Source organism: Saimiri boliviensis, chromosome 21 (assembly GCF_048565385.1).
Source record: "Saimiri boliviensis isolate mSaiBol1 chromosome 21, mSaiBol1.pri, whole genome shotgun sequence".
In the NCBI taxonomy this organism is placed as follows: Eukaryota; Metazoa; Chordata; class Mammalia; order Primates; family Cebidae; genus Saimiri; species Saimiri boliviensis.
In genome coordinates, this window is record NC_133469.1 from 34,389,706 (window position 1) to 34,412,456 (window position 22,751).

A 22,751-nucleotide genomic window follows, 5' to 3' on the forward strand; every position below is an offset into this window, starting at 1 on the left:
ATGTGACGTAATTCAGTAGCCTGTTCACTTTCCGTCTTTGGTTCATGACACAGTTGAAAGCTCTTTTAATAATACTTATTAGGGCCAGGAGCGGTGGCTCATGCCTGTAATCCTAGCACTTTGGGCGGCTGAGGTGGGTGGATCACTTTGAGGTCAGGAGTTCGAGAGAAGCCTAACCAACAAGACTAGCCTAACTTTTTTTTTTTTTATTTTGCGCCTGTCAGTCTGGCTGAGGGCCTGGGCTGCTCACAAACACCAAGAAAAGTGCTGCAGAGAGTCAAGCCAAGGCCCCAATCAGCCAGCGACACTCACATTTATTAAGTATAGATTAAATGACACAGATCTTGAAGAAATGTCACTAGAGGGAAATTTTCCTGGTTGCTGACTCCCCGAGTAGAGGGCAATTATGCAGCTGCAGTTGATCATAATGAAACTGTGTCTCTACTAAAAATACAAAAATTAGCCAGGTGTGGTGTCATGCACCTGTAATCCCAGCTACTCAGGTGGCTGAGGTAGGAGAATTGCTTGAACTGGGAGGTGGAGGTTGCGGTGAACCAAGATGGCTCCACAGCACTCCAGCCTGGGCAACAGGGCGAGACTCCACCTCAAAAAAAGAAACTTGTTAGCTGGGTACAGCAGCTCACGCCTGTAACCCCAGCACTTTGAGAGGCCGAGGGAGGAGGTACCTTTGAGTCCAGGAGTTGAAGACCAACCTGGGCACCATAGTGATACCTCATCTCTGTTAAAATTAACTGGGTGTGGCAGCACACACCTGTAGTCCCGGCTACTTGGAGGCCTAGCAGGGAGGATCGTTTGAGCTTGGGAGGATGAGGCTGCAGTGAGCCAAGATCACACCATTGCACTCTAGCCCGAGCAACAGAGCTTGTCTCACAAAAAAAGAATACTTGTTTAGTGCTTGGCGATCTGGAGTTTTTTGGTTTTTTAGAGGTGGAGTCTTACTAATGTTGCCCAGGCTAGCCTTGAACTTCTGGATTCAAGGGATTTCGAATAGCTAGTACTATGGGCGTGTACCACTGTGCCAGGCTTTGCAATTAAGGAACTCATTTTAGATCATCTCATTGAACCTCCTCATCCTTTGCTCCTAGGCCTCTCCTTCCATAGATAGCAAACTTAGAAAGTCTTGGTCAGCAGCTGGGAGAGGTGGCTCACACCTGCAATCCCAGCACTTTGGGAGGCTGAGGCAGGCAGATCACTTGAGGTCAGGAGTTTGAGACCAGCTTGGCCAACATGTTGAAAACTCTTCTCTACTAAAAATACAAACATTAGCTGCGTATGGTGCTGTGTGCCTATAATCCTAGCTGCTTGGGAGGCTGAGGCAGGAAAATCACTTGAACCCAGGAGTTAGAGGTTGCAGTGAGCTGAGATCACCCAGCTGCACTTCAGCTTGAGCGGGAGAGAGATACTCTGCCTGAAAAAAAAAGTATTGGCCAGGGTGGTTTCTCAGCCCAGCCTGCGTCTGGTCCTGTCCTGCCTGCTGTACCCTGTCTGAATGGCTGGGGTAATGACATCACTGCAGGAAGTCTGCCCTAAATATGCAGGCTAATGGATTGAGTGTGTTGAGGGGAACTTGAATGGATTGTTGAGCAGGGCCCTGGCACCTGGCCAGAGCACCCTCTGGCAATACAGCCTGAGGCATACCTGACCAAAACCACAGCAGATCTGACAGTGAGGAAAATTCCAGGCATCCAGCTGACTGGGTTGGGAAGAACTTTTTCAAGAGTCCCTGTGTGACGGTACTAGTGGTGATAATGACACTCGTTTCATAGTGAGCAGAATACACGATTCTGCTTCACATTTGTGGTCTCATCAACCCCCCATTAACCCTGTGAGGTGTAATGCCTGTTTTATAGATTAGGAAACTGACTCAGAGAAGCTGAAAGACTTGCCCAGGGTCACCCAGCTGGGAATTGATAGAACTGGAGTTCCAATGAGGTACAATCTGACTCCAGCTCCAGGCAAGCCGTTTTTAAAGCTCACAAGAATCCCTGAAGTAGGCCACACCTCTGCTTTATAGATGGGGATGAATGGCTTCCCATTGGCCGCCCAGGCAGGGGCTAGTCTGGAAGCCAGATGCTGGGCTGCCTTCTGCCTTGGAAACAGCCAGCCTACTGCTGTTGGCCCACGTGTCACCAAACTGCAAAGACTCTGCTTCGTCCCAGAACCGGAGGACCACATGTCCTCCATTCCACCTGCCGCTTTCAGCCTTCCCTGCACAAGTGCCCTCCTGCTGGGCGGGTCCCGGAGATGCCGCCAGCACGGCTGCCGCTGGGCTTCCTGCACTGCCACTCCTGCCCTCCAGCCGCAGACCTGTCCCTGGCACAGCCTGTGGGCTCCTGCACTGCCCCTGACTCCAGGAGCCTCGGGCTGCCCTCTTGCCCTAGGACTGGCGAAAATGAGGCCATGACTAAGGAGGGATTATGTGTAGAGACTTGTTCTTGAATAGATATTTCTTCAGTCAGCAAGTATTTCTGAAGGGCCTACTATACAGCAGACACTAGATCGAGCAGTAACTAGTGACACAGCAGTAAGCCAGACAGACCTCACTCCAGCCCACAGGAAGCTCACTGCACAGGACAGCCAGCAACTGGTGGTGCTGTGAGAGGTGGAAGAGGCTGCAGAAGCCTGGGGGTTCTGGAGGTAGGGTTGGCATGAGATCTGAAGGGCAAGGAGGTGTTGGCCAGGATGAGGCCAGCTTCAGGGATGCCCAGGTGTGCGGCAGGGGCTGCTGGAGGGCCACCAGAAATGGTTCCCACCCTCTGATAGAAGCACGGCTCCTTGATGGCAGCCTCTGGGCCTCCGTGGTACTGTCACCACTCGTTGACAGATGGCCCTGGTAAGAAGCATACCAGCCACACGTGCGAGCCTCTCATAGTGCTGTAGCGTCTAGAGCTCCAACAGGTTTCTAGAACCCTAGGGTTGGGTGATAGCCCCCAGCCTGCTTGGGTTTGCCAGATAGCCCATTGCTCAGCTCCTTCCTGAGTGAGATGCTGAGGTCTGGCTGGTCAGCGGCACCAACACCCATGGCGGCCCTTTGCCTGTGTGCTGTGACAACCCCAAACCTAGAATTGCTGTGCTTGGCTTCCAGGGACTTTGAACGCCCTTTTCCTCTTCAAGCCTTTTTGGTTTCCCGCTGTCCCCATGTGAAGCCCACACGTCCTCCTCGTCACCGCTGTTCCTTCCCTGCAGGTCCAGCTGCAGCTGCTGACCGCCATCGTGAAACTCTTCCTGAAGAAGCCAACAGAAACACAGGAGCTAGTGCAGCAGGTCCTCAGTTTGGCCACTCAGGTGGGTGCCAGCCTCCTCGCCATGCCCAGCACAGCCCTCACTGAAGCAGGGGAGCTTTTGTCCCAGCAACTAGACCTGGAAGTCAGGCCCACTCCTAAGACTGGCATCTTGAGGATGGGACTGGCTCCCTGCCTTCAGGGAGCTTAGAACACAAAGTTCAGTGAGGTCAAGTCGTGAAGTTGAGACAAACCAGAGGAAGAGGGCCCGTGGAAACCTGAGGGTGTGCAGAGGGGGCAGGAAGGGCAGGCCACAGAGGGCGGTTGGGAGTAGAGACAGGAGGGGCCAGGCTGGAGGAGAGCACCATGGGGAACGAGCCGGGGCCGGCGTGTGGCCCTGTGGGTGGTGTAGGGACAGGCTCCTGGGAGCGCTCAGGACTGCTGTCCCCACGGGCCAGCCCCATGCCGCACCTGGATCACGGGGCTGCAGGAAGGTCTCCTCCTCACCCTCACTCGGCTGCTCTGCCGTGAGTTTCATGGGCTTCTCCTCACGCCCACAAGGACTCAGATAACCCGGACCTGCGGGACCGTGGCTACATCTACTGGCGCCTGCTCTCCACGGACCCAGTGGCAGCCAAGGAGGTGGTGCTGGCGGAGAAGCCGCTCATCTCTGAAGAGACAGACCTCATCGAGCCCACGCTGCTGGACGAGCTCCTCTGCTACGTCGGCACGCTGGCCTCCGTCTACCATAAGCCTCCCAGTGCCTTTGTGGAGGGGGGCCGGGGCGTCGTACACAAGAGCCTGCCACCCCGCACTGCCTCGTGAGTGAGAGTGGCCAGTCGTGGGCCTGAGCCTCGCTCCTGCTTCCCCGGTTCAGCAGCACAGGCGCGCGGGCCTGGTGTGTTGTCCCCCTGCAAGGCCTGGGTCTGAGGAAAGCGGACCACCTTTTAGCAGATGTTTATTGTACACGAGGTATTTGCTAGATGACCTCATTCCATCCTAATGACAGCTCTGAGAGCAAATGTCCCCATTCGTCAGATGGGAACAATAGACAGAGCTTGAGTGACTGGTCCAGGACCCCACAGCCAGCAGAGCTGGGACTTAGACCAGTTCCGTCTCATTCCAGCGCCCTGTGCGCGCCTCCTCCTCTGCTGCTCCCAGGTGGTTGGTGTGAGCTGGCAGCACTAGGGCGCTGGCATCCAGTTTTCTCCTTAGCATGGGCTGAGGGGTAGAAGCAGGCGGCCCTCTCCCTTCACTCATCCTCACGGAGGGCCTAAAAGATGGGTCTGCTGTGGGAATGGGGAAGCAGGGGGGCCCTGTGGACAGCCCTGTTGGGGACGGTGACGAGACCCAGTGCCTGTGCTGGGGGAGGCGCCTGGAGGCTGGGGTCTCTTTGACCTTCCTGAGACATCCTCAGTACGTCCGCTCTACTGACCTCCTCTCCCTTCTGTGTCCTGGCAGGAATGAGAGCACAGAGAGCCCCGAGACGGCCCCTGCTGGAGCACCTCCCGGGGAGCAGCCAGATGTCATCCCCGCCCAGGGCGACCTGCTGGGTGACCTCCTCAACCTGGACCTCGGCCCCCCGGTGAGCGGCCCGCCCCTGGCCACCTCCTCAGCGCAGATGGGAGCTGTAGACCTTCTTGGCGGTGGCCTTGACAGCCTGGTATGTTGTGGGCCCTCTGGATGATGTTGATAATGGTCTTCAGAGGCGCAGTCACTGAACATGCCTCCAGGCCAGGCATAAGCCAGGTGCCTCCAATACATTCTATTGAGTCCTTACCATCTGCCCTCGGAGGCGATTGTGAGCTCCCTACTTATGATGAGAAGGCCAAGGCTGAGAGAGGCCAGGCAGCCTTCCATCCGAGGTTGCACAGCCTGAGTCACAGACAGGATTCCACTCCCTTGTTAGACCTTGGAGTCCCAGGAGACCCCGGGCAGGGAGCCCATCCTAGCCCTTGCCCTGATCCTGGCATCAAAGTCACCTTTGCATTGTAAGGCGAGGGTGTTCCTGGCTTTGAGGAATCAGACTTGTGTCCATTTACCCTCATGCTGCCCCAGCTGGGAATAGCAACCCAGCCAGGTCTATTTGAGAGAGCATGGGAGGTCAGGGAGAGACAGGAGGGGTGAGACTGACCTGGGTATCTCCCTGGGGCATCCTCAGGCAACTGGGGGTGGCTAAGCCTCTTCATTTGGCTGTGCTCAGCTCAGGTCCCCACAGGGGCAGCACGGGGGCAGGAGCCTGGCAATCAGTGCCACTAGTGTGAGGCAGGAGGGGCTGTGGTGCAGGATGGGAGGGTGTTGGGTGAAGGCGTGGGGCAGGTGCCTTTCATAGAGACAGGCCTGGGTCTCTCTTAGGCCCCGGCACAGCCTCACGCCACACTCCTCTTGGATGGAGCTACAGTTGACTCATCTCTTCCCTCCTTCCCTTCTCTTGTCTCTCTCTGTCTTCCTTCCTGGCTTTTCTCTCTGCATGTGGCTGCCTGTTCTCTTCACCTGCCTGCTTCTGCTTGGAGATGGGGGGATGAGCCTGAAGGGGTACGATTCAACCCTTGCGTCACCAAGCCTTCGTCCTTGCTCCTCCCGAAAGCACCGGCCCAGCATCCCAAGGGGCGGGTGATGTCAAAGCAGCCCTGCCTGCTGAGCCACTGCCTTGGTCCAGCATCCTGGCAGCCTCTGCCCTGACCAACTGGCATCCAGCTGCCACTGGGCCCCATAGCCATGGATTCTTGCCCAGTCCTCACCACCCATGACACATCGCCTTGTCATCCCTGGGATTGCCAGCCCTCAGTCCCACAAACCTCTCTGATGTCCTGAAGGGAGAGCGCCCATCTGCATAGCATGTCTCCACCCAGCCGTGTGTCTCGGGACCTCCTTTTATCCATGGGCTGAGTGTCAGTTTGGGAGTGTCCCCAGCCCTTTCCCAGAGGTTACTCCTAAGGCTCAAGGCTTGCAGGGCATGGGAGGGCTCAGCCTCTCTTCTCCACCCTCTCTGTCTCATTTCTGTAACTTAGACTTGATGTGGAGGCTGCCCTTCCCCCAGCCCCCAGTGTATTCTAAAGAGCCAGGTGGCTCTACTCATTCCCAGCCCGATGCTGCCTCTGACTCTTTCCCTCCCTTTCCAGATTGGGGGCACCAACTTCGTGGCACCTCCAACAGCATCAGTACCAGCCAATCTTGGAGCACCCATCGGCAGTGGCCTGAGTGACCTCTTTGACCTAACCAGTGGCGTGGGCACCCTGTCAGGATCATATGTGGCCCCCAAAGCAGTAAGTCACCAGCCTTCTTTCTTGGCAAGAGCAGAGAGAAGTCAGACTGGCATGTGGGCTCCTTTAAATGGCCTCGGCCGTGGAATTGGCTCAGGCCAGTGCTGATGAGGGAAGCCGGGGGCCATGGGGACACTGAGAAAGAGGAGCTAAGTCAGGCTTGTCGGGGCTGGGGGCCTAGGAAGGCTTCCCAGAGGAGGGGTTGCAGAAACTCATTAGCTGAACGAAAGTAGTTAGGGGGCTCCAGGCCCAGGGAACAGCCTGTAGCAAGGCCTGGAGGAAAGGGAGGCCCCGGCCTCTGCCAGGGAATCAGCAGCGGCCTGTCAGCTGGGAGCAGCAGTTCTTGGTGCCATCAGACCCAGCACCCCTTAGTCATCACAGACATTTTACATTGTCACCGTTCCTCTCCTTAAATGCAATTGGTGGGCTGTGTAACCTACCTACACATAGCATTCCAAAAATACTCAGATATGCTTTCACTGCATGGAGGAGACATAAAAGGAAGAGAATACAAGTGTCTGTATCAGTTTATAAATGCCCGGGCACGCCCTCCCACCCACCCCAGACGACATGAAGTTGCCAGGTGTTTGCTGTAGGGCAAAGTCACTGTGACTGTGACAGCCATAGCTGTTTGTAGCCTGGACCTCGTGAGTATTTTGGCCAGTGGTGCCGTTCATTTCTGAAGTGGTCGCTGCCTTCCAGTAAGGTTCTAAGTAAGACAAGGAACAGGCTTCCCTTGATTTTCCTGAGAATTGTGTTCCTGGAAGTCTCACGGTATGTTGAAACCATGCAGAAAATACTGAAGGACGCAGGACACTTGCTGTGGGGTGGTTGTCTCGTGGCAGAAAGTCCAGCATCCCTGACTGTGGCCCACTACACATTGTGCCACCTGAAGATGCCCACAAATGCCGTGTGCCACCTAGGGTGCAACCCTGAGACTCCCGGCTAGACTGGGCATCAGCGAGGGCGGAAGCTGGCAAGGCTAGGCTGTTTGTTCTTGATCCTGGCACAGCTGGAACCATTGGAAAGTTTTGAGCAGAGGGATGAAGCAGTCCGATTTGCACTTGAGAGCTGGCTGCGTGTGCGGGGGCAGAAGCACTGAGGCTGGGGTTCTGTGGCAGGGAGGAGTGCTGCTGCAGCTGGACAACGAGGGCGTCCTGTGGGTGGAAGCAGACTTCAGAGCTCCTTGGGAGGGAAGAGCCAGGGCCGAGGGAAGGAGAGCTGTCTCGGATGTGAGAACATGCAGGCCAGGCACGGAGGAAAGCTCAGTGTGGGCTATGTCAGTGTCAAGGAAGCTGCCAGAGGCAGCACGTGTCCCCTTTTCCCTACTGAGCTGGCTTTCCCCACCATGTGATAGCCGCACCTGCAGTGGTGGTGACTGGAGCCCCCTGGCAGGGTCTGGGCGCTGAGATGCCCACAGCAGACAGCAGCTCTGACACTAGCAGTCACATACTTCTGTGCAGGGACAGCACAGCATTCCACAGCCACCACGAGCACATCCCCCTCCCGGCAGTCCCTTGTGGCTCTTCCTCCCATTTTGTGATTGAAAAATCCAAGTGCTGCCGGGCGCGGTGGCTCAAGCCTGTAATCCCAGCACTTTGGGAGGCCGAGGCGGGTGGATCACGAAGTCGAGAGATCGAGACCATCCTGGTCAACATGGTGAAACCCCGTCTCTACTAAAAGTGCAAAAAATTAGCTGGGCATGGTGGTGCGTGCCTGTAATCCCAGCTACTCAGGAGGCTGAGGCAGGAGAATTGCCTGAGCCCAGGAGGCGGAGGTTGCGGTGAGCTGAGATTGCGCCATTGCACTCCAGCCTGGGTAACAGGAGCGAAACCCCGTCTCATAAAAAAAAAAAAAAAAGAAAAGAAAAAAAGAAAAGAAAAATCCAAGTGCTTTTGCCTAAGGTCACATAGCTGGTGACAGTCTGGAAGTGAAAGCAGGTGACACTAAAGCCTCTACTCCAGACCCTCACATGACGGTGACCCCAGAGTGTGAGAACCACCTATGCCCCTGCCTTCATGTGTGGGGTGTCAGGGCCAGCAGGACCAAGGGAGCTTAGGATCATGGTATGATGTACACCATGTGCAACTGACTACCTGGATTGGCAGTGCCAAGGCATGAGGCCAACCTGTACCCACCAGAAGCCTGATATCACAGCCATACAAAGCAGAACTAATGGACAGAAGAACAGCAGTCTCCTGTAACCCTCTGGGTGCCAGCCCTTGCCAGGCACTGTAGAGCTGCCACGAATAGACAGTCTGGAGCTGGCCTTTGGCAAGCTGGCACTAGACGTATGTGTTCACTTTTTTTTTGGAGACAGTTTTGCTCTGGTTACCCAGGCTGGAGTGCAATGGCATGATCTCGGCTCATGCAACCTCTGCCTCCCACATTCAAGTGATTCTCCTGCCTCAGCCTCCTGAAGTAGCTAGGATTATAGGCACCCATCACCATGCCCAGCTATTTTGCATTTTTAGTAGAGATGGAGTTTCACCACGTTGGCCTGGTTGGTCTTGAACTCCTCACCTCAGGTGATCCACATGCCTTGGCCTCCCAAAGCCCTGGGATTACAGGTGTGTTTGTCTTAACAGTGTTCTCTCTGCTTTGTCTTTGAAAAGAGTCAGATGAGTGTATCTGATGAGAGCATGCTGGAAAGGTGATCCTATCACCAAGTCAGGAGTCATCAGGTCAGGATCACTGGAGAGGAGTCCTTATGACATGGGCAGGATTTTCCCCACTGCCCCACTGCCTTGGTCATGGGAGGGTTCTAGGGTGTGGGTGCACTCTCCCTTCAGAATTAGTCAGTAGATACCCACATCTTCCCAACAGCCCTGTGGCCACCTGGAATTGTTCATTCCTCACCCTGCCTGTGGGGTTAAAGCCACTGCCAACCCTGCTGGTCTAAGGGAATGAGGCTGGCTGTGCATCAGAACTTTTGGGCTCCTCAAGCATTTGGGTCAGCTGGAGGTGACAGTTCATTGGTTCATCTAGTAAAGATTGAAGATTGTTACCTCAGTATATTGCTAGAACCTGTGTTGAGACACCATGAACCCACAGTGAACAAGAGCAGTGAGGTCCCCATCCCCAGCCATGGATGACTGAGAGAGGGTCAGGGGAAAGGAGGCCTGATGGGGGGGCCCAGGGAAGTGGTCCATGAGGGAGCCCTGCCCCAGGTCAGGTTCAGCCAGCCTTGCAGTACTCTCGGCTGCCACGGTACAGCTGAGAGCCAAAGCAGGCTGCTTTCTGTCCTCACAGATCTGGCCAGGGGACACAGGGCGCTCAGGGTTAACCAAGCAGGATGGGGTTGGGAAAGCACTTTCAAAGCAGAGAGAAAAACGGGCGTGAGGTCCCAGGGCGGGGGCAAGCCAAGCCTGGAGAGCAAATGGGCACCAGGCTGTGGAGGCCACTGCAAGGTTAGAAGGGGTTTCTTGTGGTGCCATGATCAGACCTGCATTTCATGAGATGACTTCAGTGGCTGTGGAAGTGGGTGCCACCTGGCAGCTTCTCTTACCTGGGGACATCTGGTGGGAGCTCAGATGCTGGTGGTGCCTCTGGAGATGAAGAGAAGTGGAGGCCCTGGAGGCAGATGTAGGAGGTGGCCTCGAAGGGACTTGGGTTGCGTGACTGCTGCAAGGGGGTTAGGGTGGGGTGGGGGCTGGTGCCTGATGTTTCTGCAGTTTCTGGCACTGGGTGTGCTTTCGGAAGCTGTCGGTAGGGTCTGGGCCTTTTGACCCCAAGGGACCTGTGAGCTGTCCATAGGATAATGCTGGTGGATATCCTCCCCAGGCAGGGCTGTAACTCATGCTGTTTGCTCAGCAAACACTCCCCAAACACTGGTTTCACACCAAGCTCTGAGCCAAGGAGGTAAATACAGAAAAACAGCCTTTCTCTCAGCGAGCTATCTGGGTACAGGAGAGACAGATACAAGCTCATTTATCTGCCATAACATCACTGGGATGAGGGAGCCTGGAAGCAGGCTTCCAGGAGGTGGTTCTTGAGCTGAGACTCGAAGGACAAGGGCAGCTAAGGAGCAGAAGGCCTACCAGGCGAGGGATCCTCTTAGGTACTGGCCTTGGTTAGACCAGTTTCTACAGCCGAAGGCCACTCCTGCCTCCTACAAGGGAGGACAGGCGGTGACGGCCAGCAAGGCCCAGGCTGTGGCTGAGCCCCAGGATGCCACTGGGCACTGAGCTCTGTCCTTGGCTCATGGCCTTCCTCAGCCCCATCTCCCAAGAGAACCCTCCATTCTCCTCTGATGACTCATGTCAGCCCTTGAATGCCTAACTGTCTCCCCACCATGAGCTGCTCCAAGAACCAGCCATGTTGTGGCGGTATCCTCGGTGGGACACGGGATTATTCTCTTCCTGATATGCACCTGATCATCCCCTAGCAGTGAAGGTGGAGGTGCTGGATATCTAGGAGGCCCCTGCAGGAGAGAGAAAAAGCACCCTCAGGTGGGCTGTTTGGGCTGGGGTAAGAGGCACCCACCTGCCCCCTCCACACCCTCTTCCCTGCAGGTTCTGGCTCCCACCCATGAAGGCCAACGGGCTGGAGATGTCAGGCACCTTCACTCACGAGGGCCTTGCAGGTCATGACCGACTTTGTCATACAGTCCAACTGTAACAGGTAAGCCCCCTGGGGTCAGCACACCTCTCAAGGGGAGGCCTACAAGAGTCCACTCAGGAGTCTGTTCTGGTGATTGCAGGCAGGAGGGAGGGCAGTGTCCCTTTTCCAGAGGATGCTCCCCACCAACCCTTGGGCTAAAACTCTCAAGTGCTTTTTAATTTTTTTTGGAGACAGTATCGCTGTGTCACACAGGCTAGAGTGCCATGGTGCAGTCTCGGCTCACTGCAGCCTCCACCTCCTGGGTTCAAGCAATACTCCTAACTCAGCTTCCCCAGGAGCTGGACTACAGGTGCATGCTACTACACCTGGCTAATTTTTTGTATTTTTAGTAAAGATGGGGTTTCACCATGTTGCCCAGGCTGGTCTCGAATTCCTGAGGTGAGGCAATCCACCCACCTTGGCCTCTCAAAGTGCTGGGATTACAGGCATGACCCACTGCGCCCAGCCAAGCAGTGGGATTTTTACCCCCAAGTGACCTTTTCATATGGACTCTAAAATAACAGGCAGAGTGGGGAAAGGCATCTCTCCTTTCAGTTTTTTTTTCTTGATATGTGGTCTCAGTATTATTGCCCAAGTTGGTCTTCAACCCTTAGGCTCAAGCGGTTCTCCTGCCTCAGCCTCCTGGGTATCTGGGACTACAGGTACATGCCACCACATCTGGCTCCTTATTTTTGACTCCACTGTCCAAAGGAGTGTTTTACAGGATCTTCCTGCTCCAGCTGACAAGCCTACTGCTGGCAAACACCCCACATAGCAGGAGGGGCCGGTCTTGGGGACCACCTCTCAGAAAGCTGGTGGAGAGTGGGCCTGCCTACCTGCTTCCCCAGTGTGGCAGAGGATTAAAGTGTCAGATGGGGCCTCTGGGAGCGGTAGATGTTCCAGGTCCCTCCCTACCAGGTCCCCTACACTGGATGTCAGTGGGAAGGCTGCCTGTCTGGCACCATTATAGACCTGGCCAGTGAGGCTAGGGCTCCCTGGAGACCCCTGGCAGCCCCTCCTGATGATTTTCCTTCCTAAGCCTGCTCATGATGCGCAAACAGAGCCTCTAAGTTGATTAAAGGGGCTGCTTCCCCAGAGGAGCCTGGGAGCCAGTAGGTCCCGACCCTCGGGCAGGCTGAGGCTGAGGGTAGCTCTGCCACTCACCTTCCTGTGACCCTGGAGGCCACAGAAATGCTCCAGGCTCTGAGAGGTGGTCCCACTGGTTACCTCTAGCAAACTTACTGTGTGCTGAATGCCTCCTGGGCACCAGGCCCTGTGACACTGACTTTGGAAGTATTGCCTCACTGGAGCCACCTGATGGCCCAGCAAAGTCACTGCCACCATGCTTTTTTAGTAGGTAATGACACCTGGGCTCCTTGGACAGGTCACATAGCTGGCAGTAGTGGAGCTCCCAGAAAAGCCTGGTGTGCTGAGCCACCAAGTGGTCTCATCAAGAAGCTTGATGGCTTCTTGGGCAGAGCACAGGCTGGGGTCAGACAGCTCAAACTGATTCTCAGTAGTGCCGATCACTCTATGGCATTTGACCCAAGCCTGCTCCTCCCTGAGACGATGTCTGCATCTAGAGATGGGAAGAAGTGTACCTGGCTATTTTTATGAGGCTAGGAATGGGTATAGTATCGAATACACAGCCCGGGTATACTGAGCACTCCGTTAGTGCCCCCATTCCCATGCCCTGGGGGCACGAACTTCCAAGAGCCTGGGGCTGGCATGTCTCACACCCATGAGGATCTTCCTAATTTGCCATTGTGCTGGTTTGCAGAGAAGCAGGGCTTTCCTGACTCTCTCTGTGGCCACTGTGTGACCCTGGCCAGTTTTGGCCAAGAGGGTAAAATCCAGCATCTTGCTTGGGATGGTCAGATCCCTCCTGGGAGTTGGGGATTGGCAGCAGAGACTTGGGTGGTCTAAGAGCTTTCAAGGTAGAAGCGGCTTACCCTCCAGGCCCCTGGCATTAGACAGAGCTCCTCAAGGGCAGGACAGGGCAAGGCCTGCTTACCTGGGCCCACCACTGTCTGGCCCAGAGGAGAGGAACAGAGCTGGGCTTCAGGCCTGCAGCCAGGCTGGGGCAGAGCAGCTAGCCTAGGGTTCTTTCTTCCTGTCCACGTGGCCATCTGGGGAAGGGGGACTGGGAGCCCATCCTTCTGTCCAGGGCCTTGAGTGTGGGAAGGCTGGCAGGGTGAGAGGCTCCCTGCTGACCACAGCCCAGCTCCCGAGCCCGAGGAGCTCACCTGCCCTGCATCAGCACCTGCTCCCCCTGCCATCCCTGCGGGGCTCCTCTCTCCCCAGCTTTAGCCTGGCACCCACCGCCCCCCTCCAGGTCCACGCGCCACTCAGCCCCAACCAGACAGTGGAGATCTCCCTGCTTCTCAGCACTGTGGGCTCGGTCATGAAGATGGAGCCCCTGAACAACCTGCAGGTGCGTTCCGGGCAGGGAGGGCACCCCAGTCCTTACCCATCCACCAGCCAGGCCCCACCGGGGTCAGCAGAGGGCTGCATCTGCGGACCCAAGCTCTTAGCTGCAGATGTGTTGGGGAGGCCCAGGTCAGGGGATGAGGGGTATGTTTACCAGGGAATGGCCTGGGAGAGAATCTGCTCAGCAACGCCCTTCCTGGGGCCTCAGAGGTGGTATCAAGCCCTAGGGACTGACTGGGGACCCCCTTGTGCCTAGGTGGCTGTGAAGAACAACATCGATGTCTTCTACTTCAGCACCTTGTACTCACTACATATTCTCTTTGTGGAGGATGGGAAGACGGGTGAGTCATGAGGGAGCCCCCTTGGGTGCCTGAAATGGGGCTGTGGCTTGGGAACCTGACAAGGTAGTGCCTTTACCAAGACCCAGATGGACTGCCTTGCCCACAGTGAGTCCATGAGTCCCTGCTCCCTGCAGACCCTGGAGTGAGGGGTATACCAGGGACCCCCAGGGCCAGCTCTGGTCTGACAGGTGGGCTGCGCCACATGGAATTCACCTCCCTCCCGGGCTCTCCCACTCGCTCCTCAGCCTTGTCCCACAGGCTGTAGAGAGCCCAGGTCATGCCCCACACCTGGGAAGCCCCTTTGTGCCCTGGCTGGAACCCCCGAGGTGTTATCACAGCACATAGACGGCCTGCACCCTGCCCCTGGCAGCGTGGAGCCCTTGGCCCATGTCATCTCTTGCTTGCCACAGAAGCCCTGCATGGAGGCTGTGACTACCCGGCAGGCGGCTCACTGAGGAGGAAGGCATGTGGGGGCGGGAGGGGAGAGCCGAGGCCCAGAAGCAGGAAGCCAGGGTCATTTGGAAGCAACACTGAGACCTCCTTCACAGAGTGGAGGGTGTGCTCAGGGAAGGAAGAGGGCTGTGCAGCCGCTAGTGCCTGTCGCCGGCTTTCAGGTCACACCATAAAGGCCAGACCCATTTCCTGCTGAGCTGTGGAGGGACCACAGGTTTATGACTGGCCCGCCTCTTACCCCTACCCCGCTCACCCCACAGACCGGCAGATGTTCCTGGCCACATGGAAGGATATTCTCAATGAGAATGAGACCCAGTTCCAGATCAGAGACTGTCCTCTCAATGCAGGTGAGGACTCCGAGCCCCGGCCTCAGCCCCTCGCCTGTGCCCAGGCCCCGCGCACTGACTGTGGGGCCTCCCATGGCCATGTGACCCCACAGAGGCTGCGAGCAGCAAGCTGCAGAGCAGCAACATCTTCACCGTCGCCAAGAGGAACGTGGAGGGCCAGGACATGCTCTACCAGTCCCTGAAGCTGACCAACGGTATCTGGGTGCTGGTGGAGCTGCGGATCCAGCCGGGCAACCCCAGCTGCACGGTGAGAGCCCCAGCACCCGCTGCCCTGTAGCCTTGGAGCCTCCTCTCCCTTCCAGGCCAGGAGCTGGCTCTGGTGGAGGACATGGTCCAAGCGTCCCTTCAAGCCTGGCTTGAACCAGAATCAGTTCTGTCCCTGGGAAGGACCTTTCTAGAAAGCTTCCAACTCAACCCCATCAAGTTACCCAGATAAGACACCAGTTGGGTATGAGAACAGAGAGTTGGACTAGACTGCTGTGTAAAATTGGGCCCTGGGAGGTGGTGCAGTTGGCTGGGCACCCCCTGACTGGGAAGTGGCATTGCTGGGCACAGGCCCTGACCCTGCCCTGTGAGTGCCTGCATGTCCGGCTGGGAGGACATTGGTTCCCAGGAGCCCGAGCTTCCCAGGCCTTGAGGAAGACCCGTCAGGGGTGGCTTCCCTGGGGCACGAAGTTATCCTGGAGGCTTGTGCTGCCTTTCCAGGGCCCTGGACAGCCCCATGCTCTGCTTCTCCCCTGCACCCCTGAGTCTCTGGCAGGCGTGGTCCTCCAGACACTGCCCCTCCTGGGCCCTGCTGGCAGCACTGGTTGATGGGGGGCTGCAGCGTGGCTTCGGTGGTGGTAACTTCCGTCTCCGTGTTTAGTTGCTGCATGTCACCTTGCCCGCTGGTGCCGGTGATGTAGGACTTAGAGGTTAGCACCTAGTGCCTGTCGCCGGCTTTCAGGTGGCACCATAAAGGCCAGACCATTTCCTGCTGAGCTGCGGAGGGACCACAGGTTTATGACAGGCCCACCTCTCACCCACACCCCGCTCACCCCACAGACCGGCAGATGTTCCTGGCCACATGGAAGGATATTCCCAATGAGAATGAGGCCCAGTTCCAGATCACAGACTGTCCTCTCAATGCAGGTGAGGACTCCGAGCCCCGGCCCCAGCCCCTCGTCTGTGCCCAGGCCCCGCGCACTGACTGTGGGGCCTCCCACGGCCATGTGACCCCACAGAGGCTGCGAGCAGCAAGCTGCAGAGCAGCAACATCTTCACCATCGCCAAGAGGAACGTGGAGGGCCAGGACATGCTCTACCAGTCCCTGAAGCTGACCAACGGCATCTGGGTGCTGGCGGAGCTGCGGATCCAGCCGGGCAACCCCAGCTGCACGGTGAGAGCCCCAGCACCCGCTGCCCTGTGGCCTTGGAGCCTCCTCTCCCTTCCAGGCCAGGAGCTGGCTCTGGTGGAGGACGTGGTCCAAGCGTCCCTTCAAGCCTGGCTTGAACCAGAATCAGTTCTGTCCCTGGTAAGGACTTTTCTAGAAAGCTTCCAACTCAACCCCGTCAAGTTACCCAGATAAGACACCAGTTGGGTATGAGAACAGTGAGTTGGACTAGAAGACTGTGTAAAATTGGGCCCTGGGAGGTGGTGCAGTTGGCTGGGCACCCCCTGACTGGGAAGTGGCATTGCTGGGCACAGGCCCTGACCCTGCCCTGTGAGTGCCTGCATGTCCGGCTGGGAGGACATTGGTTCCCAGGAGCCCGAGCTTCCCAGGCCTTGAGGCAGACCCGTCAGGGGTGGCTTCCCTGGGGCACGAAGTTATCCTGGAGGCCTGCGCTGCCTTTCCAGGGCCCTGGACAGCCCCATGCTCTGCTTCTCCCCTGCACCCCTGAGTCTCTGGCAGGCGTGGTCCTCCAGACACTGCCCCTCCTGGGCCCTGCTGGCAGCGCTGGTTGGTGGGGGGCTGCCGTGTGGCTTCGGTGGTGGTAACTTCCGTCTCCGTGTTTGGTTGCTGCATGTCACCTTCCCCGCTGGTGCCCGTGGTACAGGACTTAGAGGTTAGCAGATCACTTTCTCTTTCCTCATCTGTCCTCCCCAGCCTCGGCTCCTGTCCTGGCCCCCATGCACCCCATCTCACCTGGCAGGCTCCATCCAGGTGGCCCTGATTGAGGTGCTGACACCCCACTTCCACACATTGACACTGTGCACAGAGCCCTTCCTAGGAGGCCCGGAGGAGCCCCACGGGCTGCTGCTGACCTGTGGAACTCCATTGTTCCCACTTCCTGACTGCACCCTGCAGAACCAGTGCTTTAGAGTGGATGGGTGGGGGCTCCTCCCTCCTCTGCCTGTGATCTCATTGTGTCAGGCTTCAGTCCTGAGGACCCCAGACCTTAAGGGACTCTGGGGGTCCTGGCAGCCCTCGGGGTGGGGGCTGGGCACTCCAGCTCGTGACTCACACTGCTCACTAGCAGGGCTCTGGTGACTGGGCTGACAGCAGGTGTGTGGGCTGCAAGTATATTCACTCCACACCCGGCTGGCTGCGACAGCCGCCCCCTCTGCTTTCCCTCACATCTGTGACAGGCGCGGCTGCTGCCAGGCTGTGTGCACGCCACGCTCTCCCATTGGCTCTTGTTCTCTTCCCCACCCGCTTCCTTCCTGAGAGAAGCCCCAGGGATGAACGATTTCTCCCCCACCCCTCTTTCCCCTGCAGCTGCTCCTGAAGTGTCGAGCACCCGAGGTGTCCCAGCATGTGTACCAGGCCTATGAAACCATCCTCAAGAACTGAGGCCCCAGCCAGTGCCCACCCCAGTCTCCTGCCCGCCCCATTGAGGACCCCCTGGGAGCGGCAGCACATCTTCCTCCTCACAGGAGGGACCAGGCGGGGATCCTGGCCACTGAGGGGGCTCCCTGGTCCTGATGGCAGCACCCACCCGATCCCTGGGGTGGGGCACCCTCCCCTCCTGGGGTGAGAGTGCAGTGCACTCCCGTGCTCCAGGATGCCTGTGCTCCTGTGGCTGTGACATGTGGGGTCAGGTGAGGAGGGGACCAAAGGAAACAGCCAGAGCGGCCGCAGAAGCTGTGGCTGAAGGGTGAGCGTGGAGCTTGCCCCTCCAACTCACAGCCCCTGGCTCCTTGGGTTGGTGTTAAAGGGCCCCCTGCTGTCACCTCTTATGGGATGGACCTACCAACCTGGCCTGGTCTGCAGGGAGGGGTCCCCTTGGTACCAGGAGAGCTGCTTGCTTAGGGCCTGGGGCTCAAGAGGCTGTAAGTGCCGGCAGAGGGGCAGAGCTGGGTTAGGAGGAGCCCAGGGCCTGCATCACCCACCCACAGCCACCAGGCTGGTGCCCTGCAGCTGTGCCAGTTGGGCCACAGCCTCCCGAGGCTGACCTGCGTGGTCAAGACCAGGCAGAAGCTCCCAGAGCCCGTCTCGGGCTCCTGTCCCCCTGGCAGCTGCACCATCCCCCGCTCCCCACTTCTGCCCCAAGGATGGTCACTGCCTACGATAGATACATTCCTCAGTGTTACCTCTGAGCCCACGACTCCTGCAGCAGGGACCGGGCCAAGGGATGGGTCTGGGCAAGCAGGTGTGTCTCCATTTGGGTTTCTTCGGGGTTTCTCTGTAGTGTCTGCTGCCCTCCTCCTGGCCTCCCAAGTTTCAGCTGTGTCTGAAAGAACATTAGATTTTCCTGTTACTGCTGTTTAATAATAAAGATTCAGCTTTTGGCAATCACGGACACTTTTTTCCCCTCCACCGAATGTCAGGATTGAAAGCTGCCTCCAAGTGGTTGGTGATAGTTTTCTGACCCTACAGTAACTAGATCTAACATGTATCATCAGAAAATAATATTGTATGTTTACTCTTATTTTCAGAAAGAGAAATGAATAAAAATGATGACATCAAGTGTGTCCCCATTCAGTGTGTCAGGCCCAAGGCTCTTCTGGGTGGGAGTTCCAGGCTGCAGGGACCCCAGGGTCAAGGGCTCCAGTTGTGTGCGCAGCCGTGGCCCCTCCTGTGGCATTCTGAGGACAGCACCTTCCCTCCCTCCTGTCCTTGGCAAACACTGCTGTGCTCCCTGGCACCTCTCCTGCCATTGATCCCGCCTTCCCGGAGCTGAGGCTGTCTCACCTTGTGATGCTGGCCACAAGGCTGGGCGCCCCTTGTGGGTTTCTCCAGCACCCTGCCATCTGGGAGGCTGGTGGGGGTGGGGCATAGGAGATCCCCTGATCAGGGGCAGCTGTGGGAGAGGGGGTGGACATGTGGACCAGGCCAGCCACCACCAAGGACACCTTGTGTGGCCCCAGTCCTGGCCCTGGCCTGGCTCCCAGGTGAGGGCAGCTGGACCCTGGGCAGAGCTTTGTCAGCCAAGCTGCCTCCTAGCTGGTGGGCCTCAGCCTGCTTCTGAGGGAGAAGCAGCCCAGCCCAGCTGCCCCTCAGCCCATTTTAGTCCCAGGCACTCCCTTGTGTTCTGTGTGCGCTCAACCTCCCCCCCCACCCTACCCCCACCCCTACACACATCGCTGCATTCCTGGCTGCTGGGCGAAGATAGCCTGCCCTCTTTCAGGCATCACAGGGGCCCCTGGCCCTCCACTGCCCTACCTCTGAGGTGTCACTGTGCTGCCCAGGGACCCCAGGGTCAAGGGCTCAAGCCGTATGCCCAGCTGGGGCCCCTCCATAGAGCCTAGAACTATAGAGTCTAGAAACAACCCTGATTCTTGCCTCATCTGAGAGTCTGTGCCCAAATGTAGCTGGAGTCCCTGCCCTGCCATGGAACTAGAGGCCTGTGAGCCCTTGATGACAGGTACCGTCACCCTGCCATGTCACCTGTCTCCCCTGAGCCCAACACCTGTGTGCTCTGCCTGCGGAACAGCTGCAGTGGCTACCACTCCCGCAGCCTGCCGGATCAGCCATTCTGGGGTCTTGGTACTCAGGCTAGGAGAGTGCGAGTATGGGATTGCTGTCCCCACCGGAGGCCCAGGACAAGCCACCTGGGTGAGGAGAGCTGGTGAGAAAAGGGGACCACCCCTGGACACCTCGGGTTTGAATCAGTCTGCTCAAGCCTCGGGTGATTGTGAGTGGTGCCTCACCACAAGTGGGCCCTCTTTCATCCCCACAGTGCCCAGCATATGCTGCGGAGGCGTACGCTACACACAGGGAAACAGACAGGGAGGCCTTCATGCTCCCAGTCCCCCACACCACTGCATCAGGAGAACAGGCACACAGGATGTTCCTTTGAGGCTTTGCCTTTAGGAAGAGTGTTTTAGGACATAGCCAGTCTGTGCCCTTCAGCTTCCCTGTCCTTCCCTCACCTCCAAGGGTCATCACAGGCGGCCTCCCTCCTGCTCACGTGGCCCTTCCTGGTCCTGACACGCTCAGGCCTCCCCGCCTCGCCTCTCATAGGCTTTAGCATCTGGCAGCTTGGGGCATTTCCCTGGCTTTTCTTGGGAAGATTCCCCAGTTGCCTTGAACCTTCCCAGCCAATCAGGAAATCCAACAACAGCAACCAGTTATTTCTGGAGGGTCCAACACACACCCAAGGGCTGATGGGTTCCCCTGTGCACCAGACACTGCTAAGGCTGTTGCGGGACCAGGTTTCACACTGTTTAATCTTCAGCTAGTGGTTCGTGTTTGTTTTTTATGAAGCAAGTAATTCAGGACCATGGCGAGGTCACCCAGACACAGATTCAAGTTCTCCCTCTCACCCCGTCCTCAGTCCTTAGTTTCCTCCCTAAAGGCAGATGTTGTCACTAGATTTTGATTTTCATCCAGGGATATTCTGTGCATGTGTATAAGCAAATCCATGTAGAGATTTACTAAACGAATGATAGCACACCTAGACACTGCCAGCCTGTGGCATCTCTGACCTGACAGTCATTTCTGGAGCTGTTTCCCTGTCAGTACGAGCAGACAGACCCTCTCAGCCTTCCTTGTGTGAGGATTAGCCAGTCCCCGCTGTGGGGCATTCAGGCTGTTTCTGCAGCCTAAGCAATGCTGCCTTGAATACCTCCCACATACACCCTTGCTCATAGGCAGGGACGTAGCTGTAGGCTCCAGGCCGGAACTGCTGAACGGAGGGTATACACAAGATGCATTTTCTATTTTAGCTCTGGTTTTGAAAAGGTAACGCACTCACATGGGTCGAAATGTAAAAGACAAGATAGATATAAAAATCTACCCTCTTCCTCATTTTTCTCCCCAAAGCAAACCAATGTAACTATCCAAAGAGACTCAACGGTGCCTAATGTGGATTGATTTTTTTCCCCTTCTTGTATAGAAATGGTAGCATGGAATACATGCTGGGCTTATATCGCAGAATTTTTTCCATTATCCGCCCATTAAGAGAGTGTCCTTGTTTTTTTTTTTTTTTTTTTTTTTTTTTGAGACAGCCTTGCTCTGTCACCCAGGCTGGAGTGCAATGGCGCAATCTCAGCTCACTGCAACCTCCATCTCCCAGGCTCAAGCAATTCTCATGCCTTGGCCTCCTGAGTAGCTGGGATTATAGGAGCCATACCACCACACCCCGCTAATTATTTTTTCTATTTTTAGTAGAGATGAGATTTTGCCATGTTGGCCAGCCTGCTCTTGAACTCTCAACCTCAGATGATCTGCCCACCTCAGCCTCCCAAATTGTTGGCATTACAGGCATGAGCCACCATGCCTGGCTTTTTTTTTTTTTTTTTTTTTTGGAGACAAGAAGGTCTCTGTCACCCAGGCTGGAGTGCAGTAGTGTGATCACGCACGGCTCACTGCAGTCTTAAACTACCAGGCTCAAGTGATCCTCCCACCTCAGCCTCCTGGGTAGCTGGGACTACAAGTACACACCACCACACCCAGCAAATTTTAAAATTTTTTTGTAGAGACAGGGTCTTGCCATGTTGCCCAGGCTGATCTCAAACTCCTGGCTCAATTAACTCACCTGCCTCAGCTTCCCAATGTGCTGGGATTACAGGCATGAGCCACTGCGCCCGGCCCTTCCCGAGTTTTCAGTGCGCCACTTTGCATGTGTTTTTGAGCCACTTGAATGTCCCTTCCTGTGAGCCGTATTCATTTTCTGTCATTTTTCTATCTACTTATTGATCATTTTCTTACTGATTTACCATTATTCCTCTTTATTTTGTTATTACTTTTTTTTTTTTTCTTTGAGACGGAGTTTTGCTCGTTACCCAGGCTGGAGTGCAATGGCGCGATCTCGGCTCACCGCAACCTCCGCCTCCTGGGTTCAGGCAATTCTCCTGCCTCAGCCTCCCAAGTAGCTGGGATTACAGGCACGCGCTACCATGCCCCGCTAATATTTTGTATTTTTAGTAGAGACGGGGTTTCACCATGTTGACCAGGATGGTCTCGATCTCTTGACCTCGTGATCCACCCGCCTTGGCCTCCCAAAGTGCTGGGATTACTGGCGTGAGCCACTGCGCCCGGCCTTGTTATTACTTTTTACTTTCCATGCTGACATTGGGGTTCTTAAGGTGTAATTTAATTTTTTTCTTTCTAGTGCTTGTCTGCTCCTGGCTTTTGCATTTCAATCCTGTCCCATCTGGGCTTTCTGTAGGAATGAGGTAGGGATCCAACTTCCCCTTTCCCCAGATGCTTCCCCACTTGTCTCCACACCATTTACTGAATAATTCATCTTTTCCCCACAGATCTGAAATGCCACTTTTATCATATTCTAAATTTCTACATATATTTGGGTGTTTTTCTGGACTCTGTTCTATACCAGAGAATCTGTCTATTCATGCTTTGATAACTTTTATTTTATTTTATTTTTTTTTGAGATGGAGTTTCGCTCTTGCTGGAGTGCAATGGCGTGATCTCGGCTCACCACAACCTCCATCTCCTGGGTTCAAGCGATTCTCATGCCTCAGCTTCCAGAGTAGCTGGGATTACAGGCACGCATCACCATGCCGGCCAGGCTGGTCTCAAACTCTTGACCTCAGGTGATCCGCCCACCTTGGCCTCCCAAAGTACTAGGATTACAGGCGTGAGCCACTGCGCCTGGCCTTTTATTTTTATTCACTTATTATGATTACTTTCAGCCAGGATTTCACTTCTGTCGCCTAGGTCTTGTGCAGTGGCGCAGTCCCCGTTCA

The 22,751-nt window shown here is 56.1% G+C and overlaps 1 protein-coding gene, 1 non-coding gene and 1 pseudogene across 2 annotated transcripts in view; all 3 read left to right on the top strand.

Moving 5' to 3' along the window:
* The window catches only part of LOC120361047 (AP-1 complex subunit beta-1), a 56,135-nt gene extending 37,629 nt beyond the window's left edge, over positions 1–18,506 (top strand). The window contains 12 exon segments of the mRNA XM_074390932.1: positions 3,208–3,306; positions 3,804–4,063; positions 4,704–4,905; positions 6,365–6,519; positions 11,020–11,073; positions 11,075–11,128; positions 13,412–13,541; positions 13,794–13,878; positions 15,723–15,809; positions 15,902–16,056; positions 16,715–16,723; positions 17,377–18,506. Coding sequence (XP_074247033.1) covers positions 3,208–3,306; positions 3,804–4,063; positions 4,704–4,905; positions 6,365–6,519; positions 11,020–11,073; positions 11,075–11,128; positions 13,412–13,541; positions 13,794–13,878; positions 15,723–15,809; positions 15,902–16,056; positions 16,715–16,723; positions 17,377–17,451 — 1,365 coding nt within the window. The 3' untranslated portion in view covers positions 17,452–18,506.
* Positions 12,109–12,201, top strand: LOC120361099 (small nucleolar RNA SNORD125). Its single transcript, XR_005577459.1, has one exon. It is a non-coding gene; the product is annotated as a small nucleolar RNA SNORD125 (small nucleolar RNA).
* On the top strand, positions 14,292–15,698 carry LOC141582560 (AP-1 complex subunit beta-1-like; annotated as a pseudogene).
* Positions 18,507–22,751: the final 4,245 nt, after the last annotated feature.